Below are 15,591 nucleotides of genomic sequence, written 5' to 3' on the forward strand. Positions count from 1 at the left end.
CGGTCCCGAATCCAACCTCATGCAGATTCTTTCAAAGCAAATCAAGTAGGCGCTGTTTTACAAAAAGGCTTGCCTCCAATGAAGTTGTCGGAAGCGCATTTGGTCCATACTGGCAGGCAGTTTGGCCTGGACTAGGAATTGTATACGGTTTGGATCCAGATATTAGTGCTTCATTACCCAGATCCATGGTTTGGGTTTAGAGAATGAACATAAAATAGTAAAACAAATTTGAGGATGATTAGGGCCGTCAACGGGTCAGGTCTATACTGCATACCGCACCTGAACCTGAATTCTGGGGTATGGGCATAAAAAATGTTAATCTGAACCCGATCCGAGCAATATGCGAACCAGGCTTAGCTTATGATTTTTGCAGGGTATTCAACCTGACCTGGCCTTTTTGTCCAATACCAGATCCCACCAAAGTTTTTATATGTATTTTAAGTAAAAGTAAACTTCTAAAATTATACAAATATGGGTTTGAGATTTTATTTTGTGACCGGACAAAACCCAAACCCGACACTTTATTATTTGGGCAGGTTCAGGTACTCGACCAGTTGGACTGCCGTTAGGGGTGCAATGGGGTTTGATTCCAGCCGCATTCTGCCGAACCTGAATTGGAATTCAAAATGCAAATTGTAGATCTGAATCTAGATTTTGATCCGAATCAGATCCAATGAGGTAAGATTGAATCCATGTCCGAAATTCAAGTGATAATACTAGATCCGGGAATATAGAATAAACAAGTTATTTACCTGCAAAAAAAATGCAACAGGATCGGATTTTTATCCGGATCAATTCCAGACCAGAATCCGAAGGTAATCTGATTGAACAGACCCCAATGCATATTCAGGTCTTACTTAAGGGATCCAAATCCTGATGTAACATGTCGAACTCGGATCGGATAACCGACCATATCCGATTCAGTTGCAACCCTGCAGCTGCTGCTGCATAAAAATGACAAATCGGATCATTCTGTAAATAATATCAAGTCCAGGGGCCAAAGCATAACTCCTTCCCCGTGATCCCTCTTTTTTTTTTACCACCCCTCTTCATGGATATACCGTGAGTCCCCCCACAGGGCGGGGCCGGCGGGCCACAACCACCCGCTAATATAAGACTCCCTCTCCTCTCCAACTCGGGGCAATCTCAACCAGGAGAGCCCCTCCCCTCTGCCGACCCCTCCTCCTTTTTGGGATCCTAACTGTAATTCTCCCCTCCCCCCTTCTCCTCCCTCCGTATATTTGCCCCATTCTCCGCCTTTCCTCCTTCCGACCTCCCAACTTCGGCCTCTGTGGTCTTCCGCCGGAAAACCCCGCTAGATCTATTATCCCCAGCCGCTTTCTCTCTCTGTGGCAATGGAGGAAGAGGGGCACCGGCCGGAGGAGAAGGAGCGAGCTGCGGGGGTGCTCTCAGTCGAGCAGGTGTTCGAGAAGGAGACGGTGCCGCCGTGGCAGGAGCAGCTCACCTTCAGGGCGTTCGCGGTGAGCTTCGTGCTCGGCGTGATGTTCTGCGTGATAGTGATGAAGCTCAACCTCACCACGGGGATCATCCCTTCGCTGAACGTGGCGGCGGGGCTGCTCGGCTTCTTCTTCATCAAGACGTGGACCAAGCTCCTCCATAAGACGGGCCTCCTGAGGCAGCCCTTCACCAGGCAGGAGAACACCGTCATCCAGACGTGCGTCGTCGCCTGCTCCGGCATCGCCTTCAGCGGTGAGCATCTCCCTCACACACACACACACACACACACACACACACTCTCTCTCTCTCTATGCTTCTCCAGCTAGCCGCTAACGGTGAGCAGCGGCAAAAGTTCGCTGTTTTGTGGGAAAGAGTGCACTTTTCTAAGTTTCTTTACTGTTTGTCTTTCTCTCCATGTTCCCTGGTAGCCGCTAGTGGCAAGTGGAAGCCTTCGTAATTGACGGTAAAGATCGAATTTTTGCTGGTTTTCTTTTTGCCTCTTTTGGATTTGAGCGGATTGATCTAAAGCCTGGTTCTTAAGAGAAAGCGGGAGATTCTCTTGTTTTGAGTTCGATCAACGGTAAAATTGGCCCTCCTCTGTCCGCTAGCGGCTAGGAGGACCGGATTCCCAAAGTCTTAGTTTCTTTGAAGGCAGAGGTAGTCGGCCCTGAATCGGTTTCCAAAACGATTCATAGAATCAGCCGATTCGGATTCTGATCTGAATCGATCTCAATCTGAACGGGCCACTTTTTAACGCAGGGTTGACACGTGTTATTAAATATTAAAATTATTTTTAATGATTTGTTAGCGTTTTTTTTTTTTAAAACGAATCAGCCTTGTTTCATACCGATACCAAACGAATTGGCCGATTCAGGTGGGTTCGCTACGATACTAACAACATTGGTGAAACGTTCTAATATTTTTAGATGTTCTTCTTAAGCGAAAAATAATGTTATATTAGAAGAAAAAAAATCCTTTTTAACGGTTATAATCAAAATCATATCCGCATCTGCTTATAATCGGTTATAGTTTTGGCTTACCAAATCCTACTAAGTGGGTCCGATTTGGTTAGATATCGGATAAATTAAATCGGATCCATTGACATCCTTAATTGTGGAGTTCATGGAAGCCTGCCGTAAACAAGGTTATTGTTATTGATACTTATTTTCTTAACTATCACTTCTATTGCTGAGTTAAACAAATAAGATTTCAATAATCCTGTAATTACACAAAGAGTTTTCAGAATCGCTCATAGGGGCTTTCCCTTCCTGGTTAGGGGAAGACTGTGGTTTGTTGACCACAGTTAGAAACCTATGGAAGGTGTCCCTTGCTGCAATAGGGATGCACAACCAACAGAGCTAGCTTGAGCTTGACTTTTTTAAGCTCAGCTCAAGCTTGTCCATGAACATAAATGAATCGAGCTTGAACACAAGTCCAGGCTCGATATGTATAAACGAGCCGAGCTTGATCAAGTGGTTGAACTAGGCTAAGCTCGCATAAAGGTGTATATATATATATATATATATATATATATATATATATATATATATATATATATATATATATATATATATATATATATATATATATATATATATATATATATAGAGAGAGAGAGAGAGAGAGAGAGAGAGAGAGAGAGAGAGAGAGTTGTAAGTCTTTTCCCATTCCTCTAAGAAAAGGAGGCACTAGCTCCACTATCGATAAGATCACTTGCTGTTCCAATCAATTCTATATCTGAATAAGCTTTGTGGACGTTGGCCAGGCGGGTTTGGAAGCTATTTGTTTGGGATGAGCGAAGTTGTTGCCTCTCAATCACCCGAAGGCAATGACGCTTTCAACACAAAGGAACCGGGCCTAGGATGGATGATTGGCTTCCTCTTCGTTGTCAGTTTTGTAGGCCTCTTCTCCGTGGTGCCCCTTAGGAAGGTAAACCTCACAAAATCACCCCCAACCCAACATTCATGCATGATCTCCAATTTTTTTCTTTTTTCAAATATTCCGTTCTACTTCTGTGCATGCACTAATTTTATTTATTATTTTTGCAGGTCATGGTTATCGACTACAAATTGACATATCCGAGTGGCACTGCTACTGCTTTTCTCATCAACGGCTTCCACACTCCTCACGGAGCCAAACTTGCTAAGTATTTACCAAACTATTCCTTGTAGAAAAAACATATGGTTTTGTCATGTGTTTTTTTTTTCATTTATAACTCGAAGAAACTGCATCCGGATGCACGAAGACCTGATCGCACTGGTTCAGCCTGCCATACCTACGGTTCTTGTGCCTGCGGCATAAAACTCCGAAGCTAGAAGCCGAGAACCCCCACCCCGGAGGCCCATGCTGAGGAAAGGGTGGTGTATGTTCTCCCCCGATGATTCACTGAATCCCACGTCTGTGTTCGGGGGTTTGAATGAGCACCACGTATACAAGCGCATGGGGCTCGTATTCCCGTGTATGTTGACATCACTTAGCATTAGAGTCTGGTGTGGTTGCAAAGACTTAAGTACCCTTTCTTGCTATTCTTCTCATAAAGCGATGGTTTGAAAAAATGACAAAAATGCCCTTCATTCAAAAAGAAAAAACAAACAGTTCAAAAAAAGGACAAACATGTCCTCCATTCAGAAAGTCGAGGATGATGTTGACTCTTCAAAGTCTACACAGCGAAACGAACCTTAATCGTTTCACCGATGGTGATCCGGTGAAACGATGGTGAGTCGACGATCCGATGGTGAGCCGGCGATCCGATGCTCATCCGACGAAACAAACCTGAGCCATCAAAAATGTCTGTTTAAACTTTTCATTGTCATCTTCTTCTACTTCCTTCTCCGTAAAACACTGTAAAACCCTCTTTCTCTCTAGAGAAGAAATCAAGGGAGACAAAGAGTTCCCCCTAGAGAAGGCCATGAACATCAACCCTCTCACTCTCTCTCCCTTCTCTCTTTACATTGCTCCATCAAACACCGACTGACCTGCACACTGACTGTAGCATCGTTCAACTTGATAAGTTGTGGAGCCTGATTCATAGTTTTTGCCCTTACAGGAGGGGGTTTGGGGGCTCCTCCCAGCGTGGGTAACATCATTCAACTTGATGAGTTGCAGAGCCTGATTTAGAGTCTTTGCCCATACAGGAGGGGGGTCTGGGGGCTCCCCCCGGCACGAATCCCGCTGCGCGGTCAGCGGGCGGGGGTCCAGAGGGGGCGCCCCTGGCGGGGGGGGGGCTCGGGGGGCAGCACCCTCCGGACCAAAATTTTTTGGGGCCTTTCAACAACGATTTGTAGTATTATCGAGCTTTCCTATAGCGATTTATACTATTTTCGGGTCTCCAACGAGATCCATAACCATTTATAGTGTTATTCGGCTTTTCAACAATGATTTATAGTGTCTTTCGCAAATCACTATAGTGATTTATAGTGTTTTGGGTCTTCAACGAGCCCCACAACGATATATAGTGTTGTTGAATCTCACTATAGCGATTTGTAGTGTCTTCCGCAAATCACTATAGCGATTTATAGTATTTTGGGGTCTTCAACAAGCCCTACAGCGATATATAGTGTTGTTGGATCTCACTATAGCGATTTGTAGTGTCTTTCGCAAATCACTATAGCGATTTGTATTGTTATTCAGTAAGCAAATCACTGTAAATCGCTACCCGAATTAGGACCAACTTGTCAGGGCCATATCTCTCTAACTAGAGGTCATATTCCAAATCTATAAAAAGTGGTGTCTTCGTTATTGAGTTTAGTTTATTCCTATAAATTTTCAGCGATTTCTTTTGTCATTTCATTTCCCATTTTAACTAAAAACCAGACCCCTATTATTCTATGTTATTTGAGTTGCACAACACTATTCTCGCTTGACATCCACATCTTGATTCTGGCATGCTCCTTGTTGTATTTTCCATTGATTTTTTCCAACCTTGCTTGGAACAAACATATGTCTTTCTCACCACGACACCCTGTGCATTTTTTGACCACGACACCCGGGACCCGTGTCGGGTGGGAGCCCCCGGACCCACTCCTGTAAGTAGGGGTGGCAATCGGGTCGAGTTGGCGGGTCGGGTTGGCGTGTCAGCATACCTCAACCCGAACCCGACCTGTTTATTAAACGGGTCGGTTGTGGCAAACACGAACCCGACCCGTTTAATAAACGGGTAACCCGACACGACCCGCCAACCCATTTAATAAATGGGTTGGGTTGGGTCGGGTAAACAGGTTTTCAGGTTCGCGGGTCAGGTTGGCAGATCGGGTTGGCAGGTAGGCAGGTTGGCGAGTCGGGTTGACGGGTCGGGCAGACGGGTTGACGGGTTGACCCACCCGCCTAACCCGTTTATTAAACGGGTCAGCCGGGTTGGCGGATTGGCATACCCCCAACCCGAACCTGACCTGTTTAATAAACGGGTTACGCGGGTCGACCCGTTTATTAAACGGGTTGGCTTAAGCCCAACCCGAACCCGCCTAAGAGGCGGGTTGGCGGGTCGGGTGGGTGGGTCGTGTCAGAAATTGCCACCCCTACCTGTAAGGGTAAAAACTCTAAATCAGGCTCTACAACAAATCAAGTTGAACGATGCTACCCACACTGGGAGGAGCCCCCAAACCCCTCTCCTGTAAGGGCAAAAACTCTGAATCAGGCTCCACAATGAATCAAGTTGAACAATGTTATCCACACTGGGAGGAGCCCCCAAACCCTCCTCCTATAAGGGCAAAAACTCTAAATCAAGCTCCACAACTCATCAAGTTGAATTATGCTACCCACGCTGGGAGGAGCCCTCATACGCCCATTCTGTAAGAGTAAAAACTCTGAATCAGACTCCACAACTCTTCAAGTTGAATGATGCTACCCACGCTGGGAGGAGCCCCCATACCCCTCTGCTGTAAGGGTAAAAACTCTGAATCAGGATCTATAACTCATTTAGTTGAATGATGCTACCCACGCTGGGAGGAGCCCCCAAACCCTCCTCCTATAAGGGTAAAAACTCCGAATCAGTCTCTACAACAGTCAATATGCAGGTCAGTCGGTGCTTGATGGAGCAATGTAGGATCTTTTGCTAGATGTGCACAGAAGCAGAAAGAGAAGGAAGAGAGAGAGAGTGAGAGGGTTGATGTTTATGGCCTTCTCCAGGAGAGATTTCTTTCTCGAATAATCCTGCAGTGCAGAGTCTGGGTCTTAAATAATCATCTTCGGGGCACTTAAGTCTTTACAATCACTCTTTTTCTAGAATCAATATTTTTTTTGGCACCAATGAAGGAGAGGGTACTTAAGTCTTTGCAATCGCATCAAACTCCAATGTTAATTAATGCTGACAAACATGGGGATACGAGATGCACATGCTTAAATATGTGGTGCTTTTTGGGACCCCCGAACATGAGATGCCCTGTTCGGGGGGGGGGGGGGACATATAACCTGCTTCGCATGCTGAGTGTTAGCTTGTGCAGAGGGGAAACACCCAAAGAGATCTAATTAACCTTGACCGCCCATCTAAAGGCCAAGGCTCCACCCCACTACGCCAACCCTCCTTGGGCGTTTTTGCATGTGTGATGAAACAATTGGAATGACTGAAAGTGATGGAACAGTTGTTGATTCATACTGATGCTTTGCTTAGTCTGACCTGGCCACAAAAAGTATGGATAGAAATAGCATTTTTTATTCTCGTTTAAGAACTTGTCAATGATCTTAATCATATTAATGCGAAGCAGGTTATATGCTATCCCCCGAACAGGGCATCTCATGCTCGGGGGTCCCAAAAAGCACCACGTATTTAAGCATGTGTGTCTCGTATCCCCATGTTTGTCAGCATTAATTAGCGTTGGAGTTTGATGTGATTGCAAAGACTTAAGTACCCTCTCCTCCATTGGTGCCAAAAAAAAATGACGATTCTAGAAAAGGAGTGGTTGTAAAGACTTAAGTGCCCCGAAGATGATTATTTAAGACCCAACCTCTACACTGCAGGATTATCCGAGAAAGAAATCTCCCCTGAAGGAGGCCATGAACATCAACCCTCTCACTCTCTCTCTCCTTTCTCTTTCTGCTTCTGTGCACATCCAGCAGAAGATCCTACATTGCTCCATCAAGCACCGACTGACCTACACATTGACTGTTGTGGAGCCTGATTCAGAGTTTTTACCCTTACAGAAGGAGGGTTTGGGGGCTCCTCTTAGCGTGTGTAGCATCATTCAACTAAATGAGTTGTGGATCCCGATTCAGAGTTTTTACCCTTACAGAAGAGGGGTCTGGGGGCTTCTCCCAACGTGGGTAGCATCATTCAACTTGAAGAGTTGTGGAGCCTGATTCAAAGTTTTTGCCCTTACAGGAGAGGGGGGGGGGGGGGGGGTTGGGGGCTCCTCCAAGCATGGATAGCATCATTCAACTTAATGAGTTGTGGAGCCTGATTAAGAGTTTTTTCCCTTACAGAAGGAGGGTTTGGGGGCTCCTTCCAGTGTGGGTAGCATCGTTTAATTTAACTTGATGAGTTGTGGAGCCTTATTTAGAGTTTTTGCCCTTATAGGAGGGGGGTTCGGGGGCTCCCCCCCGGCGCGGTTAGCGGGTGGGGTCCAGGGGGGCCGCCTCTGGCGGGGGGGAGCGCCCCCCGAACCAATTTTTTTTGGAGCCTTGTATAATTTTTTTATTTTCTTTCTCTCTTTTAACTATCGAAAAAGAGCAATAAAGTTATTTGTAATGTCTTCCGCAAATCACTATAGCGATTTGTAGCGTTATTCAGTAAGCAAATCACTGTAAATCGCTACCCGAATTAGGACCAACTTGTCATGGTCATATCTCCCTAACCAAAGTTCATATTCCAAATTCGTAAAAAATGGTGTCTTCATTATTAAGCCTAGTTTATTCATGTAAATTTTCAGCGATTTTTATGGTCATTTCATTCCTTATTTTAACTAAAAACTAGATCCCTATTATTTTGTGTTGTGCAACCCAAAAACACTACAAATCGCTATAATGATTTGCGGAAGACACTACAAATCGTTGTTGAAAGACCATATAACACTATAAATCGTTGTGGGGCTTATTGAAGACCCGAAAACACTACAAATCGTTGTAGGAAGGCTTGTCAATACTACAAATCGTTGTTGGAAGACCAAATAACACTATAAATCGTTGTTAGGCTCGTTGGAGACCTGAAAACACTATAAATCGTTGTAGGAAGGCTCGACAATACTACAAATCATTGTTGAAAGACTGAATAACACTATAAATCGTTGTGGGACTTATTGGAGATCCCAAAACACTACAAATCATTGTACGAAGGCCCGTCAATACTACAAATTGCTATTGGAAGGCCGGATAACACTATAAATCGTTGTTGGGCTCGTTGGAGACTCGAAAATACTACAAATTGTTGTAGGAAAGTCCGACAATACTACAAATCGTTGTTGGAAGACCGGGCAACACTATAAATCGTTGTGGGGCTCGTTGGAGACCCGACAATACTAAAAATCGCTGTAGGTGAGTCATTGAAAAAATCATGGGAAAGAAACAGAAAAAGAAAAATAGAAAAATCATGGGAAAGAAAACACTTTATTGCTCTTTTTCGATAGTTAAAAAAGGGACCCGCGCCGGGGGAGAGCCCCCGGACCCCCTTCCTGTAAGGGCAAAAACTCTAAATCCGGATCCACAACTCATCAAGTTGAATGATGCTACCCACGTTGGGAGGAGCCCCCAAACCCCCTCCTGTAAGGGCAAAATTTATGAATCAGGCTCCACAACTCATCAAATTGAATGATGCTACAGTCAGTGTGCAGGTCAATCAGTGTTTGATGGAGCAATGTAGGATCGTCTGCTGGATGTGCACAGAAGTAGAAAGAAAAGGGAGAGAGAGTGAGAGAGTTGATGTTTATGGCCTTCTCCAGGGGGAACTTTTTGCTTCCCTTGATTTTTTCTCTAGAGAGAGAGAGGGTTTTACAGTGTTTTACGGAGAAGAAAGAAGAATAAGATGACGATAAAAAGTTCAAACAGACATTTTTTATGGCTTAGGTTCGTTTTGCCGGATGACCATCGGATCACCGGCTCACCATCAGATCGTCGGCTCACCATCGTTTCGCCGGATCACTATCGGCGAAATGATTAAGGTTCGTTTCGCTGTGTAGACTTTGAAGAGTCAACATCATCTTTGACTTTCTGGATGGAGGACATGTTTGTCCTTTTTTTAAACCGTTTATTTTTTCTTTTTTGAATGAAGGGTATTTTTGTCATTTTTTCAAACCGTCGTTTTATGAAAAGAATAGCAAGAAAGGGTACTTAAGTCTTTACAACCACACCAGACTCCAATGCTAAGTGATGTCAACATACACGGGAATACGAGCCCCATGTGCTTGTATATGTGGTGCTCATTCAAACCCCCGAACACAGACGTGGGATTCAGTGAATCATCGGGGGAGAACATACACTACCCTCCCATATTAATGAGTGTATTGTGAACAACAAGGATTGATACTATGGTCTGCGTGCCTTTAAGCTTCTGCTAAGTGATTCTTAGTATTCTTTTAGATTCGATCACTAATAGTGTGTTTAGGTGCGGTTCTTTTTCATATAATTTTATTTATTGTGTTTTGTACAGGAAGCAGGTGAGTGTGCTTGGAAGATTTTTCTCTTTTAGCTTTTTGTGGGGCTTCTTCCAATGGTTCTACACTGGTGGCGACAACTGTGGGTTTGGAAGCTTCCCTACATTTGGTCTCAAAGCTTTTACCAACAGGTAGTCCTCTTAATATTCCTTAACCTCAAAAGAAAATAAAACTTGACTTCTAAAATTGGTGACTGGGTGTGCGCTTTTCAAATATATAAATTGGTCAAGAACAGTCTTAGCATTTTGTATGAGCTTGGCCTTAATTATGACAATAGTAATCCACCAAATTGTGTATTGAAGTGGTGTTAGCACACAAAATCTTTGTTCATTAGATCCCACCAGAAACTAAAGCTGGACCGTCCTTGGAAACAGCAGGACTCGGATGGCCATGACTGACGATTCGTCTTTGACATCTTTCTTCACCACGGGGATACCTTGAAAACTAACTTGTGAAACTGATCTCCACTTGTTAAAAGTAGCTTCTGATTGTGGGCAATCATGTTTTCCTGTTTCTCTTATCTCCTTAGCATGTCTATGAGTAGATGTCTGGTTATCTTCGGCAATGTAGGATGTATGTCATATTTAGGACGGCACACCTTGTATCTTCTTAACTCATGCCAATTTTCTATGAGCATTTTAGATGATTCAAGTTGACAGTTTGATTTAATGAAACCGCAGGTTTTACTTTGATTTCTCTTCAACTTATGTTGGTGCTGGGATGATATGCCCGTATATTGTGAACATCTCTCTGCTTTTAGGTGCAATTCTTTCATGGGGAGTCATGTGGCCTCTGATTGACAAGAAGGCAGGGCACTGGTATTCTGCAGAGTTGCCAAAAAGTTCCCTTCATAGCCTTAATGGATACAAGGTTTTCTTTCTTTCTTTCTTTCTTATGTCTCTTATTTGTTTATGTAAATGATGTTCACAACTTTAGTGATGCATTTGCTATTTTTCTAGATCTTCATTTCCATTGCCTTGATCCTCGGTGATGGTCTCTACAATTTTGTGAGTGTCTTGCTTTGCACTGCAATGGCATTCTATAAGCAGATGAAGAGGAAGGACACTGCCATAATCCCTGAGGCTGGTGCGGCCTCACCGCATGCCATCAGTTATGATGAGCAGCGTCGCAATGAGTTCTTCATGAGAGACAGCATTCCTTTTCACTACGCTATCGGTGGCTATGTTGCTATCATGGCGATTGCTACCCCTGTCCTCCCCAAAATCTTCCCTCAGTTGAAATGGTTAGTGCTCTCTCTCTCTCTCTCTCTCCATGAGTGCATGCACAAACACACACATTTAAGTATATGTCAACAAGTGATGATACCCAGAGCCTCCATACCCTCCATTAACAAATTCTGCATTAAATATTTGGAATATATTATCGTTCGAATATTAAATATACACTAGGCTATTAAGAAAATTCTGCTTGCATTCTCTTGCATATCTGTGGTCCAAACCTTCAGTTTACAAACCCATAGTATGCATCATATACCAGGTTGGCATCGTGAATCATGTGAATTCGTTTCCAACCAGAACTTAGGAGCCATAACCATGAAACTCAGAATACTTATTTTGTGCAGTACTGAACCTGGTCATGATTCAGATGATGTGTGAAAATGCCCATAATGTACAAATCATCTTCTACATATCAAACCCGCTCAGAGCTAAAAACACAGGTCTTCATAGAACTGAGACTAACAGCTTTTTTTGAGAGAGAGAGAAACTGAGACTAACAGTTATATCTTGGCATGTTTCTAGGAGAGAAATGAGTGAGAAAAGATACACATTTACAGTGATTGCTTTATTGATACAAACAAAGCTTCAATTTTTTGACAGGTACTATGTCCTTGTGGCTTATATCATTGCACCGGGGCTAGGCTTCTGTAATGCATATGGCTGTGGTCTCACTGACTGGAGCCTTGCCTCCACCTACGGGAAGCTGGCCATCTTCATTATTGGTGCCTGGGCCGGTTCGCATCATGGTGGCGTTCTTGCTGGCTTGGCTGCTTGTGGTGTGATGATGAGCATCGTCTCGACTGCGTCCGACCTGATGCAGGACTTCAAGACTGGGTATCTGACGCTAGCCTCTCCAAGGGCCATGTTTGTTAGCCAAGTTGTTGGAACTGCTATGGGCTGTGTGATTGCACCAAGCGTGTTCTGGCTCTTCTACAAGGCCTTCAAGGTCGGGTCCCCTCACAGCGAGTACCACGCACCATACGCGGCGCTCTATCGGAACATTGCCATACTTGGAGTAGAGGGTTTCTCTGCATTGCCTGCCCACTGCTTTCAGCTGTGCTGTATCTTCTTTGCAGCTGCCATCGTGATCAACCTGGTCAAGAACATGTTCCTGCCCAAGAAGTGGGCCAAATACGTGCCGATCCCAATGGCCATGGCGATCCCGTTCTACATAGGGGGCTACTTCACGATCGACATGTGCTTAGGGAGCTTGATTCTGTATGTGTGGGAGCGCATCGACAAGGCGAAGGCAACGGCATACGGCCCCGCAGTTGCATCAGGGTTGATATGTGGGGATGGGATATGGACATTGCCTGCATCTGTACTATCTTTGGCCAAGGTGAAACCACCAATCTGCATGAAGTTCTTGTCTCGAGCAGTTAATGCGCAGGTGGATAATTTGTTGTTCGGTTAGATAGTATATCCTAAACGGGATGCTGGAACCGGAGCTTATTTTTGTACAGGCACTCTTAATCCCAAAGGGCTTGAATGTGGGTAGTTGGATAATCAAGTTGCGTGGGGGGAATTGTGTTGTTCAAAAAGGTCTTTTTAGCCTAATGTGATTTCAATTACTCCCGTCTCTCAATTAGTCAATCTTCCTACTCTTTAACAATAAGCATGTTGATTTCGTCTCAATGAGAATGGTGATACGAGTGCATGAATATTTTGCTTAGCGATCATCTGCTAATCTTGGAAAAAAACATGCTGCACTAAAAATATTTTTTTCAAATTCTAGATGAAGGAAATTACAGTTAACCGTTGAAACAAGACCAACTGAATGAATTTGAATGAAGTCTTAACATGTTTTTAAAGTGTCACAAAGTCTCTGCTCATCTGGTAGGGGCAACTTGTGAATGTCACCAAGTTGACGGGACATCGGAAGTTTGAAACCCAGGGGTGGTGGTCCTTGCCGCAAGGTCAAAGCTAAGTGTACTCTCCGGTGGGCAGGGGAGACCTCAAAGGTTTTACCAACCAAAGTACAACCAATGAGCAGTCAGTGACGGGGGAGTTTTTCCCTTAGATTATCAAAAAAAATTGCTACTAGCATGCTCTTATCCACTCTAGATCAAGTGCAATTAGGCTCTGTACGGCTAATTTGACACATTTTTTGAAATGCCTTGCAATTTTCGCTATTCTTCTTATGTTCAAAATATCCAGCTTTAAAAAGTCTTTTTTACCTTTCGCACATGCAAACTTCCTAAATATATGTGAATTTCTTTTCAAATATATGATTGTTTTATGCAGAATATTCTTTGTTCTCATATTTGTATCTCTTTGATCCGACGTCAAAAACTTGCATTTTTAGTCATTGAAAATATGAGACACACGCCTATAACTTTTTTGTTTTTAGTCAAAACCGAAATCTCCTTTAGAGTTCCTTTTTCTAAGTTTCAAAATTAGAATAGAAGTATGTTCCGCATACTTGAACAAGTGTGGTTGCACCTTTTATGTCAGTTCTATACTTTTTTGTAGCCAACTATGTTGAAAATAAAAAAAAATAGAAAAAAAAGAGATCAAGGCATTAACTTTTTAATACCACCAAGATCACCTTGTTCTGATAAGTAGCTGAAAAAAAATATTCTTTAGAATATAGATTGTTTGACTATTCTAATCTGCAGAGCATACTTCTATTGTAATGTTGAAACTAAAAAAAGAGAACCCTAAAGGGGTTTTTGATTGACTCAAAACAAAAAAGTTACAGACTTGTGTTTTATCTTTTCAATGACTATAAAAATGCAAGTTTTTTTTACATCGGATCAGAGAGATACAGATCAATTAACAGAGACTGTTTTGCAAAAAATATATACGATTTTCTTTCTATATATGTGGAGTTCCTCCTAAACATGTGATTTCCTCTTAAATATATGTGAAGTTCTTCTTATACATGTGATTTTCTCATAAATATATGCAAAGTTCCTTTTATATATGTGATTTTTCTTCTAAACATGCGATTTCCTATTAAATACATGCGATTTTTTAAGTTAAGCAAAATATTTGCACTTATTTTTATGCAAACTTTTGAGGTATATGCGAACATAGTCAGATATTTGCGAAGTTTTAAAGTTTGAGTTTAATAAGATGTTCACACTTATTTTTATGTGGACTTCCTCATTTTTTACGGACTTTCACATTTTATAAGCACTTCCTCATCCTCACTTATATTTTATGCATACTTCCTTTCGATGCTTATATTGAACAATGTATCTTTCAAAGGACATTGTTATCCAACTACTCATAAGATAAAAGTGATCTTGGTGGAGTTGGAAAACTAATGTCGTAATCTATCTTTTTTTTTTATTATTGTTTTTCCAGATTTCTAATGCATGTAGCCAAAAAATATCATAGAATAAATAGAAAAGGAACAACCGCACATGTTCTTCTCTTATTTAAGGAACATTGTTAGAGTTGCATTTCAACGCTCGTTCGTTGTTTTCTAATGAATCAAGTGTCGTTGAAAATGTATTTGTCTAACTTCTTTTTTGTGTGTATTTTTCTAAAATTCTTCATTTTATGGGTCAAAACGTTATTTAACGATATATTGTTCGATTGTTTCCGTTTCGGTTTTGAAACTAAAAAAAACCCTACAAAGGTTTTAAATTTAGATTAAAAACATAAAAGTTATAGTCATATGTCTCAACTTTTCAACAACTATAAAAACACAAGTTTTCAACATTAAATATTTAAGAAGAAAGATTGTTATGAAAAAAAAGCATATATTTTAGAAAAAAAATTACATATATAAAAAATTCGCATGTGCAAATAGTAAAAAAAGTAATTTTAAATCTAAATAAAAAGTTTAAATGTAAATATTTGCAATTTTAAAAATAAAAATAATATAAAAAATTATAAGGCATCTCAAAAAATGTGTCAAATCAGCCCTATAGTATAGTCATTTTCTAAAAAAACATATGTTAAGATCATTGTTGTTGAGTTAGGTGATACCAAAACACGGGAGGGTGGTGTATGTTCGCCCCCGATGATTCACTGAATCCCACGTCTGTGTTCGGGGGGTCGAATGAGCACCACGTATTTAGGCACATGGGGCTCGTATTCCCGTGTATGATGACATAACTTTGCATCGAACTCCGGTGCTGTTGCAAAGACTTAATCACCCTTACTTGCTTTTCTTGCTCTGAAATGATGGTTCGAGGAAATGACAAAAATATCCTCCATTCAAAAGTTGGGAAAATACGGTTCGAGCAAAGGACAAAAAACTCCTCCATCCAGAAAGTTTGATGTTAACTATTTAAAGTGGAGACGTTCCCTATTCATGAAACTCTTGCACCATCTGTTGTAACAGTAGCTCCCATTATCAACCC

At 42.2% G+C, this 15,591-nt stretch overlaps 1 protein-coding gene across 1 annotated transcript; it reads left to right on the forward strand.

The window, feature by feature from the left end:
• The first annotated feature begins 1,135 nt into the window (after nt 1-1,135).
• Nucleotides 1,136-12,857, forward strand: LOC149818182 (putative metal-nicotianamine transporter YSL7). The gene is made up of 7 exons (XM_089984251.1): nt 1,136-1,710; nt 3,224-3,387; nt 3,507-3,604; nt 10,031-10,165; nt 10,715-10,904; nt 10,994-11,277; nt 11,873-12,857. Exons 1-7 carry the CDS (start codon nt 1,356-1,358, stop codon nt 12,684-12,686), a joined length of 2,040 nt encoding a protein of 679 aa, XP_089840377.1. The 5' UTR covers nt 1,136-1,355; the 3' UTR covers nt 12,687-12,857.
• The last annotated feature ends 2,734 nt before the right edge of the window (nt 12,858-15,591 follow it).

The sequence above is a fragment of the Nuphar pumila genome, chromosome 13 (genome assembly GCF_984573655.1).
Source record: "Nuphar pumila chromosome 13, dmNupPumi1.hap1.1, whole genome shotgun sequence".
NCBI classification, from domain to species: Eukaryota; Viridiplantae; Streptophyta; class Magnoliopsida; order Nymphaeales; family Nymphaeaceae; genus Nuphar; species Nuphar pumila.